General features: G+C 40.1%; 2 protein-coding genes across 2 annotated transcripts; both read right to left on the bottom strand.

Moving 5' to 3' along the window:
* On the bottom strand, positions 1-2,476 carry kcns3a (potassium voltage-gated channel, delayed-rectifier, subfamily S, member 3a). Its single transcript, XM_029460981.1, has 2 exons — positions 2,426-2,476; positions 1-1,634 (listed from the first exon to the last, which is right to left on the bottom strand). The coding sequence occupies exon 2, from the start codon at positions 1,575-1,577 to the stop codon at positions 276-278; it is 1,302 nt and encodes a 433-aa protein (XP_029316841.1). The 5' UTR covers positions 1,578-1,634; positions 2,426-2,476; the 3' UTR covers positions 1-275.
* An 861-nt stretch (positions 2,477-3,337) lies between these two features.
* wdr35 (WD repeat domain 35) lies at positions 3,338-20,481 on the bottom strand. The gene is made up of 27 exons (XM_029461347.1): positions 20,458-20,481; positions 20,239-20,356; positions 19,131-19,202; positions 18,884-18,976; positions 18,670-18,798; positions 18,342-18,475; positions 17,302-17,467; positions 17,050-17,195; positions 16,665-16,790; positions 15,200-15,385; positions 14,956-14,991; positions 14,787-14,847; positions 12,551-12,695; positions 11,034-11,148; positions 10,833-10,942; positions 10,479-10,698; positions 10,294-10,374; positions 9,839-9,975; positions 8,501-8,704; positions 8,267-8,413; positions 6,750-6,882; positions 6,530-6,640; positions 5,707-5,871; positions 5,363-5,503; positions 5,106-5,262; positions 4,298-4,529; positions 3,338-3,807 (listed from the first exon to the last, which is right to left on the bottom strand). Exons 1-27 carry the CDS (start codon positions 20,479-20,481, stop codon positions 3,657-3,659), a joined length of 3,540 nt encoding a protein of 1,179 aa, XP_029317207.1. The 3' UTR covers positions 3,338-3,656.
* Between the last annotated feature and the right edge of the window lie 539 nt (positions 20,482-21,020).

Raw genomic sequence — 21,020 nt, 5'->3', positions numbered from 1 at the left:
TCAATCTTTTCAGTTAAACAAGACAACGATTAAGCAAATTTCTCAAAATGTCGAACTGTTCCCTTAAGCCATGAACATATTTATCCCGACCCAAGAAAAAAACACTTACTTGACCTTTGAGTAAGCCATTTACTTTAGCCAAGTTTATTACAGTACATTGCGCAGCTAATCCCTTTTTTCTGCACAAATTATTTCACGGACCCCCTGACAGAGTACCACAGACTCCACTTTGAGAATCACTGCTTTAGAACACTTCTGTACTTTCTGGAGAGAGTTCAGTTATTGCTTTGTCTGAGATCTATACGTTTTTTCCTCTCATAGAACTTGGAGAATTTATTGAAGATGTTAGTAATGGGCAGAGCGACGATCAGCAGCCCAGAGAGGATGCACAGAGTTCCTATCAGCTTCCCAGCTAGCGTAACAGGAAAAGTGTCCCCGTAGCCCACTGTAGTCATGCTAATGGTGGCCCACCACCAGCCAATAGGCATAGTCTGCAGCGCCGACTCTTGACATTCTCTCTCTACGAAGTAAATGAGAGCGGAAAACATTGAAATGCCCACAGACAAAAAAAGCACGAGCTGCCCTACTTCACTGGAGCTGTTTCGCAGCGTGGCACCAAGAGAGCGAAGGCCAGCGGAGTGGCGAGCCAGTTTTAGGATGCGAAACACTCGCATCAACCGCAAGATCTGCACCACTTTGCCAACATTCTCCAGGTCTGTGTTCTCGCCATCAGCCATTATATCACAAGCTACGGTGAAATAGAAGGGCATAATGGACATTAAATCAATAATATTGAGAGGGCTACACAAGAACTTCCTGGCAGACGGTGCAACAGCTAGACGAAGGATAAACTCTGCAGAGAAGAACAGAACACAAAGGTTCTCAAAGAAATTCAACGCTGGGTTTTCAATCTCCCTCTCATTGAGATCAACTTGATGGAAGTCTGGCATGCTGTGGACACACATGGCAACAATAGAGATAATGACCAAACTTAGAGATGCCACAGCCATAACTTTGGCTGAAGTGGAGTAAACTGGATTCTCAAGTCGAATCCAGATATTCCTGCGAACGTCTGCACACAAGGAGCCTTCAAACATTTCTATGTTGTCCTCCGAAGCTGACAGCTCCTCAATCGACGAGCCTGAGCTGTGGAACTGCAGCTCATCGCTCCTCTGATCCCAGCACTCGTCTTCAGCAAGCCCCATCAGTTCGTGGAATTTGTTGCTGCAGCAGAAGTCCAGGTGGCGCTCCTTGATGCCCCAATACTCAATCTCTTGGAAAAACGAGACTACGCACAACCCGTCCACTAGGTGGAGTTTGCCTGTGAGGTAAAAGTTGAGAACGTAGTAGAAGAAATGCGGATTGCGATCAAAATAGTACTCCATTTCAGAGGGAGTGAAATCATCGCAGAGCTCCAGGACTGCTTCTTTGGAGCTGCAACACAAGAGGCGCCCCAGACGTGTCTGTGGGAATCGGTTCAGGACGTTGTGCTCCATGCGTTGTTTGAAACCACCAACATTGACATTAATAAAGCAATCATCGGGGCTGTGCGGATGAAGGATCTGCCCATACATCATGACGAAACTGTTAGAATTGTCGGCTATTCTTGGTTAAAATCTCAGATGCTTCAGTGCCTGTGTACAAAGAGAGTGAAATAAGAATACCTCACACTTTCTTCTATGTCATTTGATCACATTGCATCAAGTTGCATCTGGGTTTGTGTTGCACCCTGTGATGGAAATTTAAACGACATCAGCATCACTTACAATACATACAATCTAAAGATACGTTTCCACATATATACATATATATATATATATATATAGTTAGATTTCTATTTGTCACAAGGTACACGTGTTACACTTCATGACTGTGCTAACACAATGCATTTGCAAGAAATTAGTAATATTAGTCAACCTTTTAAGATGGATGTTTAAAAATGCATCAGATATAACTTCACACAACAACTGGCTCTTTAAATTGAATGTATTTGCTGCCAATGGCTCAGAACACACTAGTGCTGAACACATTTGAACATTAAAACATTGACTTAGTATCTTAGTATCAACAGTCATCATACCTGCTGTCGCTCCTGCCTGTAGCTCTAAAACGAGCTGCACTTACTTGTTACGCACTGGAATATAGCGTTTCAAATTGCAATGAAATGGCAAACCAAGGTCAGATTAGACGTTTCTGCAGCAATAAAAGTTGTTTTTAAAAATAATCGATGGAGGGACATAAAGCTTAAAAGACTAAAGTGAAATAAAAACAGACTTTGAGTGCCAATTACAACGACATTGGATGTTATGCATCAACAAATCAGAAAACTGTGCCAAAAATATTACAAATAACGTCAACGGGTCGCAGCAAAGGAAGTTTCTCTACATGAACTTAGAAACTGGAGGGAATGATTACAGCATTATACCTGGCAGTGAGTTCCGGCAGCGCAGATGTCCCGTAGCTGCTTCACTTACCTCTGAGTCCGGAGTGAAGCGCGTGCATTGCGGTGCTGCGAGTACAGCGCGGCGCAGGGCGGAAACAGGACAATTGATCACACAGTTGGCACTTTATTCCACATTAACAGGCTGTTTTATACCACTTTAAACTTTAATGTGTCACCAGCGCCCAGGGTGCGCCTACTCATTTAAGGTGTGCCAAATGTATCACTGTGAATATTTTATGATTCTTTCGGCTAAGTGCTCACATTATTCTGTAAAGGCTGCATCATTTGTTTAGATGTTATTGTGAATTACTAATACCTTTTGTGAAGCAGAAACACCCGTTGGTCAACATTTATCGACCGATCGGTGAATCACAACAACTTACCCTGCAATCAATCATCGTCTAGTAAAACCATTTGAATTCAGTTAACCATTTTAGTCTCAAGACAGCAATGTAAAAGGCTAAAAATGTGCACACTGGCAAATTTCATCCTATGATGTACCGAGAATCAAAACCACATGAGAAGCAGCATTTAACTTTGAACCATGTCCTCATTATCTACCAAAGTGACCTCTGGGGAGCACCGGGCATATCCCACTTAAAGTGTCTTTTCATCTGCTTGGACATACTAGTGATTCCTTACAGATGAACAGCACAGACACTTATTTCTTATGCACTGTTCGCACTATTCGCAAGTGCAGTAGCTTCCTCAGTAAATACTTCTGCGGGTTTTGGTCTCTAGTTTCCAAACGGACTAGTTGGTGACAGGGGTTTGAAAGCCTTCTGTCCTTTGCGTAACAGCAGTTTCCACATCATGTTCAATCATCAAGAATGCAACATGACATTAAAAAAGTGAGTCGAATGAAATCCAAGGAAAATACATTTTGAATTGTTGTATTAAGTTGACAGTTTATTCACTGTTTACTTCTGTATAAAAATAGTTTAGAAAGCAGTGTTCAAGCGAGTATTTTACAACACTAAAAGAAAGAAATTAAACTAAATGATTGAAGACATATACATTGAAACTTACTGAACATAGCCTGTATTTTGCTTTGACTGTGAACACAACATATTTAAGAACTTTAAGCATTAAGTTAAAACAAATCATAAATCATATGTGCTCCACAAACCCATATACTGTATAATATATGCAGACTAAAGTACAGTACAAGGCTTTGAAATGTGAAAGTGAAGTTTTCTTATGGGCTTTAGCTTCATGCTACAGGACTATGACACAGTGGGCAGCAGTTATATCTCCTTATCTCCTGCTGGAGAGCGCAGTGTTTACACACACTGCACATCCAGAGCTGGTACTCCTGGATCGGTAGACCCGTCACAATGCATGTGGGTAATTCTCTATCCACCCTAAAAAGTGGAAGAAAATAGAATTAATAGGGAATATTGTGATGCAGTAAGGCCACAGAGGAACTCTATTTAAACAATCTACAGCGCATGGTCTACAGTGCATTTATTAAACATTTAATATGATAAACATGCATTGATAAATAATAACAACTGTATTTCACAGTATTATACAGTGTTGACTGTAAGGGGGAAAAACCTAAAGACTAATATAGGCTGTTTTTTTACTGCAATTTATGGCCACTCATAATATGGGTTCATATTTTAATACTAATAATTTCAAATCACTCTCCTTTGCCAACACAATTACTGTTGTTCCTCCAAATGTCAGAGAGACAAACTCATCATGTCTTTAATATGTCTCTCTTAACCTCTAGTGACCTCACCGTGGAAAATAATGACATCAAATCAGCATGCGTCAAAGTGTCTTTTAAATCTGATGTTATTTTGCAGCCATACAGTTTAGGAAAGTAGAAGTCACTGGTGCCCTCACCCATCTGATGATTTGAACGGCTCTGTCCCGTGGCAGTTGTGCGTGGTGAAGATCTCCAGGGCCAGATCCTCATAATGCTGCCGCTGTTCAGGGCTCAGACTCTCCAGGGACTCCAGCTTGATGAAGGCCTGTGAACATGTGCCGAAGCACTTGTTGGCTGCGGAGCAAATGGCGAGCAGAGAGTAGATCTCCACCGCTGGGATGATGTCCTCATACTCACGGAGGTGAAGGGCTTTAAAAAGAGAAACAGTGTTAGACTTCCAAATAATAACTTATTTAAACAAATTAAATTCACAAAATGTAATTTTCTGCCACTAGGGGTCTCAATCAAAACACAATAACAATTTAAAGATGCAAGCTGCGACAAACGGGTCCTTGCACAGCCACGTGTGTCGGAGGTACTAGCGGGACGCCGGTTGATGCAGCAGTGCATTGTTGTGACCGTTGGAGACTGAGCGCATGAGTGAACATTACTCCATTATTGCATGGAGTGTGATGTGCTGGAAATAACATACCAGATTCTTGCACCACTTGTCCACTATATGGAGCTAGAGAACACACACACACATTTTATCACTGAAACACTGTTAATGTGTGTGCATAGTTTTGCTTGTTTTCATGCATCCTTAGACCCTAAAAAAACAACTTCATGGTAAATGATGAGTCGCCACAGCAAATACAAAAGCTTTGCAGTCTGCCAAGGTCTTGACATTGAGCTGACAAAATGTTAGATGGATCTGGTCAACCTGCAAAGAGCAGTACACCAAAGTATAGCACTTATGAGGAAGTTTGTCATTTGATGTGGTACCTGTGCGCATGGCGTTGACCATGTCGCCTTCATATAGCTGCCGCTGAGCGAGCAGAAAGAAGTGATAGGCCTCCGCTCCACGCCAGGCATTGTCCACAATACGATTGTCTGAAGAGGTTGCATCTTCCTCAAGCAGTCCAGCAAGTGCAGATGTTGCCTAATTACAGTATAATAATATTTAAAAGCTTTTATTAAAGAAAAATAGAAAAGGTATGATTTTAGAATATATGTAGAAAATATTATCAGTAATAGATTACCTCAGACTTCTTCCCTTTGGCTTTGCTCTGCTGTGACGTCTTCACCTGCTCGTGGTAATTCTCAACGAGACGTGCTGCGAGCACATAGAGCTTCTTCACGCGCAGTGGTCGGGTCCTTTTCTCCGCCTCCTCATCTGCTATCTGTAACAAAGTCCATGTCCACGTTATTCCAGAAAGTAATCAGCTACACACAAGTGTGCTGATGGAAGCTGACAAGACGAACAACCACCAGTTAACTTTAGATCAGCTTTTAGAACAGACCTCTTTATCTGACTGTAGAAGTCATATCAATTGTATTTCTATGAAGCTACTCAAAAGTAATGAGCATGGAAACATTAGCCTACCTTAAACATGAGTTTGGCTGCATCAAGAAAGTGGTGGGCTTTCCGATACAGTTCCACCGCCTCTAAAGTTTTATTCTTCTCCAGAAGATGTGAAGCATATTTGGAAAGAAGAGATTTGATCTCCTTCATGTTGTGGGTCCTGGCGAGTTCCACTGCTTTGTTCCACTGTAAGAAAACGATAACATTCATTCAAAAAAACTAAATTACGACATCGTAGCTGACATTAGCCTTTAGCTGAAATAATAATCAGAAATGGTATGTAAGTCAATGCAACATATACTTGAATTTAGCTTTCAGTGAAAATCTGTTTTGAACTTAAAATCCTTTTCTTGCTCTCATTTCTGAAACCTCCTAAAAAAGGCCCTGAGCTGCATATCTCACTTACAGTCGGAGCACAAGAATGAGATAACACGAGAACCCGCTGTATTTTTCAGACATTCCGGGGATGAGGCAACAGGAAAGTTAAGGAAATAGTTAAAGTCCCCTTTTGGATTATCACAGGCCAGCTGTGGCTTTTCAAGGTAAAACAGCTGCAGCTGAAAGTTCTTTCTTTTGTCCAAACCTGAGCCGAGAACAGTTAAACAACCATCGAGAGCCGAGTGTTAAAGTTGACATTGGAAGAGCAAAGTTTGAGAGCAGCATTCACACTGTCTGGCTACATATCGCTCAGGAAGAGGATGGGAGTGGGAGGACAGCAGGTGCCACAGCGACTGCTGAGGTACAAAGCTGTCAAAGTGTGTGAGATGTGGCTGATGGAAAGCCGCACGTGCTCAGAGTGTCCCTTAGAAACTCTGGCGCCACAGGTTTTCTGTCTGTCTCTCACCTGGTTCAGATGGACGCAGGTGTCGACGGCAGCTTTGGGCTGGTTGCACTTCAGGTAGGCCTTCACAGCTTGCTCACACATGCCCACAGTGGCAAACATTTGCCCAATATCCTGAAACACAGACATGGGAGACAATAGAGAGGACTTTGATGTGTTAAACTATTACATAATAAATAGATATCAAAGAATTATTTTTGCTCAAATCTGAATTTTGGCTCACCGGTAAAAGTTTATGATTCTCTGGCAGCATAGTGGTCATCTTTTCAAGGCCATGATAGTCCTCCAACATGTAGTAGCATTCTGCCAGCCTTTCCTGGTTACGACCCTGAAGGTAGTACTGCACTGCATTGCACCTTGAAACAGAAAGGATTTATAGTGAGGCAAAGTTTCCTTTGAAGTACAGGTTTACATTTTTTTAAGTCTTAGAACAAAACTCAGATGTCCATAAGTACACAGAGAGAGATATCGGTCGCTATTATAGTTCCTACTGTACATCCCTGCAGTGAGGATGTCCCCTGCTAATGCTGGCCCAACGTTAATGATGCATGAAAGTCTTTTGCAGTTGGTATCTTATAAAGTCTGTTCAGTACAAAATGACCTCTTTTTGTTACCTACCAAACTGCTCAGCAAGGAAACACAAAGAGAAACACAAAGAGAAACACAAAGAGAAACACAAAGAGAAACACAAAGAGAAACACAAAGAGAAACACAAAGAGAAACACAAAGAGAAACACAAAGAGAAACACAAAGAGAAACACAAAGAGAAACACAAAGAGAAACACAAAGAGAAACAGGGATTTTGCACTCAAATTATTTTCATAATAATCAGTGAGGCGATCTCTTCCTGACATGAGTCCAGAGTAAGTGATGGAGGACAAACGCCGTTCTGACGTTCAGCTGAAGATAGTAGAGGCTTCAGCAAAGTGAGATCGAGGTGATCCAAGTTACAGTGATCGATCATTCAAAGGGAGCGAGATAGAATTAAAGGAATGTTTACCTATCCTTTAATGATGGAGTCTTTGTATTAGCATTTAGAATACGATCTGCACTTTTAAATGCTTGGTACTAATGACGGTCTCTTGCTTAAAATGTGAGATTTTATATTTGCATAATTTGTATATATATATTTCTATACCACACTAATAATGCATATCCCCTAAACAAAGAACAACCTTTTGGAATTATGCAAAGTACATTACAGAACTCCCCTCAAACAGATATACTATGAATAACTCAGGGCTGCACAACCAATTAAATATTAATCGTGTTTAGGATTTTGGCTTCCCACAATTAAAAGCAACATGATAGAATGAGATATTGATGTTTACAATGCGTGCACCGAGCATAGAAAACATTCCTGAATGCTGCAGCTGCAGTCAGAGTAGAAGAGTATTTATTATACAACAACATGATCAACGAAAACTGCACTGAATTCAGATGAAGAAGCTTATTTTAACTCTTATTTTGATGCAAAGATGTGTTAATTACCAGGATTGTAGCGTGAAAGTGAAAACAGTGCTTTATATATTTTAATGTGAAAGTGCAATATAATATTATAATATATACAAAATATATCTTGTCCCTAAAACCAATGAATAATCATGATAAATAATCGTGATTGATCATAAGAGTCGTGCAGCCCTATAGATATTGCAGATAAACCTCTAACATTGTTTCTGTACTAAATAGACTAAAACACTAAACCAGAGAAAGAACGGGCAAACTAAATTTCAATACCACTTCTGTCTGTCAGCAAAGTAATCTCCAATTGCATTGTACGCCTGTTCCAGCAGAGCATCATCACAGTCCCCAGAGCCAGTTTTGAGCAGCTGGAGCACCCTGAACCAGTCTCCCAGCTTGATCCTCAGGCTGATGGCAAGGTCCCTACACGAAATAAAACATCAACCATCATGCCTAAAGAACAGAGGATGTATTTGTCACCATGAAATATGCCTCAACAAATAAATGTACCTGCGATCCATATCCAGGTACATCCGCTCAGCTTCCTCAAACCTGCTGAAGTAAGCTGCCACCTCCGCCTGTTTCATGGGCTCGCTCTGCAGGTTGCCAAGTCGTTTGACGAACTCGATGCCCTGATAGTCTTTGCAACGGACGAAGGCCTGTTCAGCAGTCTTCAGATCCAGTTTCTGGAGGGCCGCCTCAGCCAGAAGACGCCTGGAAGGTTCATAACAGAGACAGGGGGCTATTATCACCAGGAGGGCTTGACCTGTATGAAATCCTTATTAATATGATGCATTTAGCATTAAAGCTGTATGAAGTCACTCAACACCACATGACTAAAACTGTTCATTGAAACTGTAAATCACAATCTAAGAGTTTTTTTACCACTTACTTATCTGTGTTCAATCTATCTGTGTCAAACTCAATGATTCTATGACTTAATAAGTCTATGAGATGAGTACACAGATGACCCTTAAAGGGTTAGTTTGGATGATTTGAAGTGGGGTTACCATATGTTTTGCAGCGGCCCCTGTGCACAGCACGACACTGCTCAGCTTTCGTGCTGTAACTTCTGTCTGTTTCTCCAAACTGTGAGTGTGCCGACAGTCATCTACTGTAGGTAACACACTGACTATGGAAAAGTACCTCATACAACTTCCTTAAAAACATCCAAACGATCCCTTTAAGACACTGACTGGAACTGACTCCCATTTTTCTTTGATGTGGTCAGATTTTGAGGGATGCTGCAAGATTTGACACACTAGGCAGAGAAAACACACAAGCTACAGAGATCACACTGCTGCTTCAAAAGACCATTAATCTCCTATACTCTGCAGTAATCCTCCCACACCAGCATACAGTGGCTGCTCAGAACCTGACCTGACAACAGATGTCTTTTGAACAGACACTTAAGGAATAGCTTTTGAGAAAATCGATTCTGCTGCTTTGTATCACTGTGTCGCGTGTTTACCTTCATTAAGTTACATGTAAACAACACCATGCTGCTGCCAAATGACAACGCACACCTCTACACACATCAGAAGGGTCCATAAAAACGCAATATTCTGCCTTTTTATGTGGGAGATAGATTATCAAAGCTCAAACTTTTTATTTTTTCAATCAGAATGTATTAATCACTGCATCCTGTAATCTATATTCCACTTCACCCAAACCTTTACTGCTGCACATGCATGTACTAAAATAGCAGGTTAGCTTTGAGACGCCCACACCGTCCGTGCAGCCAAGAGACCACTTTGTTGCTGCACTTGCATGATTTTAAAAGAGCCCTTAAACTTAAAGCCATGCTTTATGCTGAATCAAAAGTCAACATCAAAATACTTCATTTACCAGAGTCTTGGGTGAGGATTGTCTTCAATGAACTGTGAGGCATCTTCAATCCCCACTTTCTCAATCAACGCACGACTGTCTCTCAGAGAGCGGATTTCAAAGTTGATGAGGTTGTCTTTGTTAGGCCTCTCCGGATCCTGTCAAGCAAGATCCCATAAGAGAGGGTTTACTTAAATCAACAAATACAAACTGCATCTTTCAGCACTTTCAAGGTACAACAATGTAGTTATGAGAAAAGCCTCTCGTTATCCTTGATAACACTACAAAGGGATGAATTCATCATTTACCAGATGGCATCAAGACAAAACTATTGTAAATCCATCTGCTTTAGGATATTTAAGAGCACAGAGGATATTTAAATACATTCGAAGCTATGAGCAAATAAGTATCTTGATTTTATGTTTATGTTTCAGATTTTGAAATAATAGTGTTGGGACTTTAGGTCAAAGCTTTACCTTCATGATTTCGTCAAGCAGGACTGATTTGATTTCCAGGTCTTCAAAGTTGCAGATGTATCCAGATGTTTGGATGGGTTCCTGTTATTTTCCAACACAACACAGGATGGCAACAGTTGCTAAATGTTTATTCAGTAACAATAAGACAACGCAGCTGACCATCACACAAACGCCCGAGCACTCACCTCTGGGTCCAGGTTCCTGAAGACATACATCCTGGTCTTCTCCATCATGGCAAACAGATCAGGATTGTCATTGGCCCACTTCATGTCCCAAACATCCTTGCGCTCAAACTTTGACGGGTCTCCTGCAGACGCCTGGTTTCCTGTGCTGTCATCTGCGGAGGCTCGAACTTCCAGGTCCAACAAAGTCAGCACGCCTGCGATGTCGATGATGGCCAGACGACTAGAGGAAATAATGATTAAAACATCATGAAAAATTCCACACTTTTCAAAATTTGACATTTGTGTTTGAACAGTTTAATAATATTTATCTATACAGCAACAAGTTGTATCTGCAGAAAACCAACCAATGCTTGCCTGGAGTTGCAGTTCAAGGACAGATAGTAGGCTCTGTGGTTCAACGTGTATTTGTGGATGAGGACAACATTTGGGAGGCTGTATTTATGGATGGTGCCAGAACCACGACCCTGTAAACACACATACACCCACACTCAAACTTGTACTTTCATTTTTATTGGATGATTCAAAATTGTATGATTAAAACAGAGGTGTACATACAACAATCAGGGTCTTATCTGTTGCTGTTATACAACAAATGGGATCTCGAGTTGCTTTTGCAAAATCTGGACTGCTGTCATTGGCTCCAGAGGGATTGCTGTCAATGTGATAGACCCTAGAAAGGCAGGAAATGAGAACAAATGAGAAAGAGACAAAAAGACAGACAAACAGTTGCCCTGTCCACTGAGATGAACTGTGGTCCAGGTGCTAGTAAAGCCCTGGCAGAACATTAGGTCATGCCCAGCCTGTCTGGAACCTCAGTGGCATTTGATTCCGATGAATGAATCCTTTTCATAGCACTGTCAGTACCAACAAACACCCTACACTGAAACAGTGAGCCAGTAAAGCCAAGGCGTCATTCACTGACTCACAGAATCTTGCCTTGTGGTTATCTTGCCTCCCTGTAACTTTCCATGACCTGCTTGATGTGTACTGTACGCTCTGACGAGGGTAGGGATGTCCCAATCCAACCAGAAAGATCGTTATCTGGGCCGATCAAGGCATTTTTTAATGGATCGGTATCGGCTACATTGAGCACGGACCTGAGAATGCTCCTTTGTTATACGTCAGCTGTCATGAAGGTGTCGGTAGCAACAACAGTGTTTCCACTGTTTACACACACATTGAGCGGAGCAGAGGAAAGTGGTAACGTTGTCAGTACCGCTCACAAACAGGCTCAGTAGTGAACGACACGCTAACGTGCTGACAGGTTTGGTGTCTTTGTGTTATTAGCTGAGCTAGACCAGAACATGTTATAACAGATCGGGGATTCGGGTTTTGCGCTCGTTGTTCTCTGTGAGGTTTGCTGGAAGTGTTCTGATGTAGCCCCGGTGTGAGTGAGCAGTGCGCTGGACCTTTTACATGCTACATTGCATGTCAGCAACTGGTCATATGGTAACTTAGGAGGCAAGGTATTTTCTCTTTAAATGAGTGTTGTGCTGTGGATCTAATCTATGCCCAACAGTGGATTTCGAAAAAAGGATCCGATAAATATTTGGAAATGAAACTGATAAACATTTAAAGAAACTTTAACGTGTTGCATTTGAGAACAGAATTTGGTGTGATCGTACACTGAGTGTTTAATTGGGTTGATTATTTTAATTTAAAAAAACAACGAAAACAAATGCTGCAATAAGTTGAATTTTGATAAGATATATATATAAAATATTATTACTTTGTAATTTAGTAAAATAAATAAATAAAACCATTAAGGAACTCCTTGCATGCAGGCTTTTTTTCCTTATGCATTGCAGAGCCATTCAATTGTCAAGCATATACATTGGATTGATTTTAATAATTCAAATATACTTGAAGTGCGAGTATCAGATCGGGACTCGGTATCGGCACACTCAATATTAAAGGACTCGGATCGTGGGCAAAAACACTCGTGACACATAGACGTAGACGATCTCTTGTCCCCATCCAGAACCTGGCTTTGTTAAATACAGTTCTTATGACATCCAGCGCAGATGCGGCTCCATTGTACTGTAGATGTCAATGTGTGAAAAACCCCTCACCTCTCTCTCCCCTCCTTCTTAGTTCTGGTCACTTGGTTGATCTCCAGGGCAGTTAGTTTCTTTGCCACTCTGTACTGCCACAAGTAGAAAGCCTCTTTGGATGCAGCGATCACATGAGTCTTGGTCATGGTGACAAACAGTGGATCTAATCAAGGAGGCAAGCAACAGACTTAATAACAAAGATGAAGCTCAATGTAAATTATATATATATAATTATAATATAATATTATTAATTATATCCACGTCATTTGGTGGATCATGTGTGAGCCTGGCATCACATTTCAAATGCAATGTCAACAAATAAGAAGATTTTAAAGTTGCTCTAATTCTGGAAAATAAATATAAATAAACATACAAAAATGATTGGAAAAATAATAATGATAATGTAAATATGTACATTATACTACAATATATAAAAAAGGAAGAGGAAAAACAGAAATAATAAATATGTATACTATAATATATAAAAGTGTAAATAATAATAATGCTGACAAATGGGATCTATGATTAATTGTGTTAAAATGCAAAGGTAGCATGAAAAAGAATATTGGCGGAAATGTACAGTATGAATAAATAAATGAAGTATTATTGCCAATGGTGAAAAGTTACATAATATTACAACAATTAATTCTCTTACCGTAAACTAGTTACCTGTTACCTTGAACTAGGAACAACTTAGCATATTTTCTGTGTGGATAAACACAATATAATGCAGTGTGTTCTAAAAAAGACTACACCGACTAGCCATCATGAGGCCACATGAGGAGACCCCTCCAGAAAGGCAGACACTTGAACTCACTATATATCTGGAACCCACTAAGACCCACTGAGCCTTTCAAACCTGCAGACTTTGAACTCTCTTGGCCAGAGCTTCTCAACAAACATTTGACCAAGTCAAGCAGAGACAGAATGGTCAATATTTGAGAGATATCAAGATGCTCAGTGCTAACTGTCTATTTGCTATAGGATGCTGTGGGAACAAGAAAGATGGAACTGTGGGCGGCGGGTGGCAGAACGCCAACCTCCATTTCTCCACACACAGGGTGTGATCTCCCACATTGGCTCGAAGAAATACACCAACCTTATGGTAAATCAGAACTTTGATCAACGCACTGCGATGCCATATGAAAAAATAAGTTAATTTCTGCGTGCCCACTGTTTGCAGGCTTACAGGGCTCCTGGCTCGTTTAGTAGATTACATCAGAAAATTCACATTTTTATAATGTTGACTAGAAAATGCAAAAAGAAAATTGCCATATATAAACATTCTAGTAACACTTTCAATGTCTATAATGCATTAAATATACTTATAAAATGTGTTATGATCTGCTTATTGCAATGTATGATTACAGGTATGGTAATTATTATAGGGTATTATCAAATCAAATCAAATTTATTTATATAGCCCAATATCACAAATAATACATTAGTCTCAGTGTGCTTCACAGACTGTACAGGTTACGACACCCTCTGTCCTTAGACCCTCGCATCGCACAAGGAAAAACTTCCTAAAAGAAACCCCATAATTAAAGGGGGAAAATGTTAGAAACCTCAGGGAGAGCAACTGAGGAGGGATCCCTCTCCCAGGACAGGACAGACGTGCAATAGATGACGCGTGTACAGGATAAACAACATAGTACAAATACAACATGTGACAGAAATGATGATATGGTAAAAAAAAATGAAAAGGATGATGTAATATAAAAAGGTTTCCCGGTGTCTCCAAAAAATATTAACGTGGGCGTCAGGCAGGATTTATGATCCAGACGTTCCCATAGTTGTGATCATTATTATATTTTTATAAAGTATTATAATTACTGTTAATGCATTATTATATATTATAAGTTACTCTAAGTGGTCATTGTTTTTTTCACTTCACTTAAAGCAAACAATGACCACTTAAAGTCACTTATAGTCGCATTATAATGCATTATAAAGAACATTTTAATTTTATAATGTATTAAAATGATGGAATTATAATACATTATGAAAGAAAAAGTCACTGAGTGACCAGCAATTATGAAGTATTATGATGCTTGACCTAAGTCATTATAAAATGCTTAATAATGTGTCATGGTTATTGTTATAAATCATTATGAATAATTCTGAGTGCTTATAACTATAATTATCCAGTGCTATAACCAGATTATAATGCATCACATGTTTATAATGCATTATAGACAGGAGCGTTGTAGAAAGTGTTACCATTATTCCTTTCTTTACTGTATGAACTCACCAATGTCAATGTATTTTGAGTCCAGTGGAGTCCCAATGGAGTTGCACAGAATCAGGACATACTGAAAAACACACAGCAGTGCGGATTAGTCACAGCAAGTCAATTTGAAATTCTAAATTGAAACAAATAGTCCTCATTTTGAGTGTGTGGTTTTAAATTTGTACATTACCCTTGCATGACTCTCGGACTCCAACTCAGCCTCCTCCTGTGCGGCAACAAATTAGAAAAACAGGAAGTCAGACAGCAGAGAAACATTTGTGATCTTTGCCATCACAGCTCACTCTGTATCTTCTACTGGACACTATTGTATGTAAGAGTTAGACTAGATCTGTCAGAGGCAAATGGATATGCTTGTCTGACCTGTAATGTTTTATTTGCCTTCCTGTCACTGTTCTGTTCGGAGGTGTTTGTACCTGAGGATGGGTGTCATCTGCTTTGCTGGCTAGGATGCAGAAGTCCCCAGACGTAGTGATGGACATCAAGCTCTTGACGTATTTGACAAACTTCTCGTTGTTTTTGGTGTCCCAGAATACCACACAGTACTCTTGACGCTCTGGCTTAGTGTAGGCATACACCACTGTGCTGCAACAGTAGCCCCACTGTTGAGAGACATAAAAGAGCAAGAAGTGAGATTCACCTTTTGTGTGGGGCTTCATAACTCTGGGAAGAAATATGATCAAACAAAAGACACGTTCCTTCAAAAAAGCCTTTTGTCACAATTAGTCAATTGGAGGTTATTTGTTATTCAGGAAGTGAAGTTCGTAGTTTCACTTCTTTGTAAACATTTGGAAGCATGGTGTTAAACTGTCAACGTTGAATCTTAGTTTGACAGCATATAAAGAATAATCATCTTCATACTACTTTATGGAACAACTGACTACATTGTATTACTCTACTATGACTAATTTCAACCTCTTTATTCAAAACTACAGAAATGTATGCATGTATGTGTTTTATGACACACACCTTCCACGTAAAAAGAGAAAATCAGTGGTCCAAAAACCTTTAGACACTTACACATGAATGGAACATGTAAAAATGGATCCAATATAATACAGATTCATATTACTGTGACATTACGTTTATTTGGATTTGTGATCAGTTTCTATATCGAGCCATGTTTCACTTAATTTGTTTTTATTAAAAAGGGCAACTTCGGTATTTTTCAACCTGGACTATTTTCTATTTTCATGTTTGTGTCCAAATGACTAATGGGGTTAATCATTTATTTTAATTGGTCCATTATTGAAAAGCATCACAGACAGCAGCCGCAATGTAATCGCTCGGGACAACTCCGCACCGTCGATGTGCGTCCACTAAAAGTGCTTGTTTTTGCCGCTGACAGGCTCAGACTACGTTTCTGACAACTTTATGGTAAAAGCTCCATACAGAGAAGTAAAAGGGTTTTCATTAACATTTGGAAACGTGAGAGACTTAGAGAGAGAGGGGCGGATGTTGTAAGAGTTTGTTGTGTTGGAGTACAGAAAGTGCAGCTTAGTGTTATCTAAACAATTTTCAGTGTGATGGCTGAATATTTAGCTGATTTTGACAATGTGGCTGCGTTGCAAGATTTTCAGAATGATACATCTCAGAGTGAGACTTGGTGAGACACAATAGCAGACAGATGTAAGAAAGTTAAAGAAAAACTTTTATTCGGCTTCAGGGTCCTATCCATAATGTTTCTATCTGAGCCCGTCAGAGGCAAAAACAAGCTCTTTTAGTGGACGTACATTCAAGTTGCGGAATTGTCCCGAGCAATTACATTGCACTCTCGCTCCAGATTAAGGATTCTGTTATTAGGTTTGTCTACGACTGTCATCAAAAAATGTTTCTTTCCCAAAAACGTTAAATAAAAGGATGCAAAGTGTTGCCATTTACCTTGTAGTCAGGTCTTATGTTGGCAAAATAGATGTAGGAGTCCACAGCCAGGCCAATACGTAGCCCTCCTCCCTCCCAGCCAACTCCTGTCATCTGCTTCCCAGGCACCTTAAGAGTTCTCAGATGCTGTTTGAACAAGAAAAATGCAAATGTTCTCATGAGCCATGGCTTTTTTTATTTCCACACTGGGGTTATTAGGGGTTATGTGCAATGCAATGGATGCTTTTTAATCAATATCAAGAACTCAAGAACTGTTTGGCCAGGTGCTTGTGTTTGTTCTCACATATAGTGCTGACAGGATCACTGCATGCTACTGCATATGCATCATCTTCATGTAGTAAACTCTGTAAGTAAGTCTGTAAGGGAACAAAGTGTTCACCCTCACCTCTCCAAATGGTGTGTAGAACTGCACAACATTGAACTCTTTGTCCAGATTCGAGGCTCGGAGGGAACCTGCTACTGCCAGAACACTGCCACAATGATTCCACTGGATACTGACCACATTCATCAGAGTGTCAATACACACTGGGTCTGAAGAAAGAGGCAGCAGCATAGCTCATCACCATTGGTAAACATTTCATTCAAGTGTAACCTGGAGAATATATTGAAGTCTTCGAAGGTTTCCCCCCCCCCTTACTTTCATCAATCTCGTAGCGCATGACCTGGCATCTTCCATTGTCAAAACAGATAGCGAGACATGGACAATCTGGCTCAACGTAACCCCCAGTTCCTGCATACCAGTGGATACCTGCGATACTGATAGCTCCAGTCGCGTTGGTGAGACAGCTGATGGTCATTTTCACCTGAAACATAACATCAAATTATTATTTTGTATTCATTTCATGATGCAAAGTGTAGCATTAAACAAGCCATGGACCGAGTAGTGTGCATTGGTGTCTTTTTTGATATGACCAGGAGTCGCAAAAGTCCAGACCTTTTCAAGTCCTTCACTCAGGGGCTTTACAAAATTATTTCGGGATCACTAACAATATAATATTCCACCATTTAAAGCACACAATATGTAATTTTCTGCCACTAGGGGTCTCTCAAACAAAATAATTACAATCATGGGAGTTTTTCATTGCAGTTAGGATTCCTTCATTGTTCATCCATCAGGAGGTTTTTACCAGGAGTCAAATTCTCCTCAGGTCTCCTCGTCTCCAAAACAATGCCAGCAGGTGATTTAAACCAGTAAAACATTGAATAAAACAGTTTCACGTTAAAAACCAGTGTTTCCCTGACGCAGCTCGGCAGAGGGAGTTGCCACTAATGTTTACTCAGCTTGTTTCTCTGATAACTCCAGATCCAGATGTTCAGGGGATTTTTACCAGGAGCCAAATTACCTGCAGAAGTATTCTCCTCTCCAAAACAAACGGACACAGTGAGTAAAACCGTTAAAAACACTGAATAAAGCAGTGTCACATTAAAAATGTGTGTTTTTCCGACGCAGTTCGGCTGCCACTAACGCTTGCTCAGCTTGTTTCTCTCATAACTTAAGATCCGATGACTAATATCCTTCATCTAATTAAAATATATAGTTAAAAATGTCCAAGATCTAAAAAGTGTATCATAAAAATGTGGCTAAACTGGATAAAATGTCAATTTAAGACAGCTTCTGGCAGACAACCACAATGCCGACTCATGCACAAAGGAGATACGACGACATTATGCACTCACTATGAAGTTTCCTTGATTGTCATAGATTTGCACTTCCCCGTTGGCCATGCCGAACAGGAGGATCTTGCTGTCTGGCGACCATGCCACATGAGCAAGCTGATTTCCCTTTAGCTCCTTTCCCCAAATCCGGTTTCCTATAAAAAAATACAATTTTAAAAAGAGGCATTTATCCTACTGTACATGTTTGTACTCATTCCCTCAGTATGTGAACAAAGCATTCCTTGTGATGGGAGCCTTAGTGATTTTATACTAAATCTGGTTGGAGAAATGTTGTGATTTATCTCCATTAGTTAGGTTTTTAGCAGTAACACTGTAAATCAGTTTTTACCATCTACAGATCCAACAATGACCGCTCCATCTTCATACACGATGCAGATCTTCTGACCGTCAGCGTTCCAACTCATGCTCCTCACCACCGACTTGTTCCGGTTGTTGATCATCTCCTCGTACCACGCACCTTTGGAATGGGCAAAGATGAACAACTGTAAAAGACACACTTATTACAAGACAACTTGGCCTTTTCATTTGACGACAGTAATCACCTTTGTAGAGCATCCACACAATGATGAGTCCATTCTGGTCACTGGTTGTAAGCTTTTCATACTGTTCGTTCCACGTGACCACTTGTACTGCGCCTGCACGTGCAGTAATCATCAAGTGTCAGATCATTTTCCTGAGGCTCGCTCTTCGGCCTTGCACCCCCTAACTATGGCTTTCATTTTGTGGATGCTGCCTGTTATTAGCATTGTATAATGATAACAGGTTGAGCTACTAATGGATATAACTTACCACTGTGTCCCTCTAGAGTCTGGTTCATTGACAGGTTACTGGGTGCAGCAAGACCTTTAAGTTTGGCATCATCTGTTGAGAGTACAGTAAGAGAGATCAGGTTCAGAACCTCAACAGTGTCCAAGCAAATCTCAGTGAGGTTAAGAATTTTTTTTTAAAGGCCAGCACTTGTCTACAGCGTTGGAGCAGTAGTTTGTAGTTAAATACCAGCACTAGAGTTTTTATTGTTTCTTCCACTTCGCTGTTGGTGGTTTTTAACAACATAAAAGCGGATCTGACGACAGACGGAGTGGACGAGGTGGTACCAGTTTTACTACCAGAACAGAGCCAAAAAGCTTATGAAAGTTTCAGAAGATTTCTTACACACTGTAAGAGTCTCAAATCTCAATCACATGAGTATTACATAATGGATTTGAATGGAACCGATTTTAGCAGAACACTTCTATTCTATCATAGGGCAAAATAACAGCAAGAAATAAACACCTGAAACCAGGCCCAGCCAACATCAGTGTATAGGTAAACAAATGGTACACGTGATCATTATTATAATAAGTCTTACCAATCTTTCAAACTAGAAAAGGATTTCATCCCAGGGTTCTTTTTCCCAGCAGATCTCACAGTTACATATGCTGTAAAGCACTTTACATGTCAAGCAACTTTGAATTGTGTACTTTTAAGGATTTACTTTGTGATTACATTTTCATTTTCATGTTTAAAAATAAATTAACTTGAAGCTTTACCATCTAAAACACTCAAGCCAGGAGTAGCTAGAAATGAGGGCTGCAACTAACAATTATTTCCATAATCAATTAATGACTTTCTTGATTAATCGTTTGGTCTATAAAATATCAGGAAATAGTGAAAAATGTCCATCCCAGTCATAGGTGATGTATCAAATATACTCAGTTTGATAAGATATAAGAGAAGTAGGAAAACTCAATATTTGAGAGGAAGAAAACAGAAGTTTCCGCCATTTTTGCATAAACATTTGTTTAACCATTAATGAATTAACAAAATCGTTGGCTATTATTTTTCTGTCCATCGATTCAGCTCTACTAGAATAGTGGAGGACTGTTTGCAGGCAGTCAGCTCCATCCTCTGAACTTACCTGTCTGAGTTTCAAGCTTGAGTACTCTGAGGAGACCATCGTCTCCTCCACAGGCAATGAAGCCTTGATCTTTGTTCCAGGAGACACATTTTAGATGGATATTGTTTGGAATAGCAATCTATAAAACACAGAAAATGTAAACCACACTGTTAACCACAGTTCGCATTGCATTAGCTGAAGTGTTGATAGGTGGTTAAGTGGGTGCCAGAGCTCACTCACCTTCTTACTGAGGTAAATAAACATGGCGGTGGTGATAACGTCACCTCTAGCAATCCGAAATGTATTGCTTACGGTGTGGTTGTACTAGTAAACATAGTAATTAGCAAACTAGACAGGTAAAGTGAGCTAACTTTTCCAACATAGCTATGCTACATCATGCGGCCTGTATCTGGTGAATGTAACGTTAGCTTATACCGTTAGCTTTGCTAGTTACCTCCTGCCTGACGCGACAGAGTTAACATACCTAGTACCAAGGACTGTTCACTCATTAAATGTAGCCTCACAAATTAAATGTCAACTATGACTAGAGTGGATAACGTTAGCAAATGTATAGAAAGAAAACTAATCAAATTCTACGTTTCGTTGCTTGTTTTGGAGGACTCCAGTTACTCAGACGTTGTAGCTTCCCTTGGTCTCCCGTGGTAACCGTAAACCGGAAGAGTGTTTGGGGTCTTTCTGGTAATTGTAGTCTTTCTTGTTCAAGTTTCTGGCGATAGGAATTATTCTGAAGAACAGTCCCGTCCCTTTGGCTCATCACTAAAATGAGCGGTACATTTGTTTTA

The sequence above is a fragment of the Cottoperca gobio genome, chromosome 22 (assembly GCF_900634415.1).
Source record: "Cottoperca gobio chromosome 22, fCotGob3.1, whole genome shotgun sequence".
Lineage (NCBI taxonomy): Eukaryota > Metazoa > Chordata > Actinopteri > Perciformes > Bovichtidae > Cottoperca > Cottoperca gobio.
Note: the sequence above shows the minus strand (reverse complement) of the source record. Positions and strands in the feature narration are given on the sequence as shown.

What these genes read in the sequence shown, in the direction of transcription:
- wdr35 (XM_029461347.1), bottom strand. Translation starts at nt 20,481, where the DNA reads ATGTTTATTTACCTCAGTAAGAAG. An exon ending in CAGATGACACCCATCCTCAG is followed by an intron (nt 14,992 to 15,199) that starts GTACAAACACCT and finishes GTTGCCGCACAG; the next exon opens with GAGGAGGCTGAGTTGGAGTC. An exon ending in TCAGGAACCTGGACCCAGAG is followed by an intron (nt 10,375 to 10,478) that starts GTGAGTGCTCGG and finishes GGAAAATAACAG; the next exon opens with GAACCCATCCAAACATCTGG.
- kcns3a (XM_029460981.1), bottom strand. Translation starts at nt 1,577, where the DNA reads ATGATGTATGGGCAGATCCTTCATCCGCACAGCCCCGATGATTGCTTT.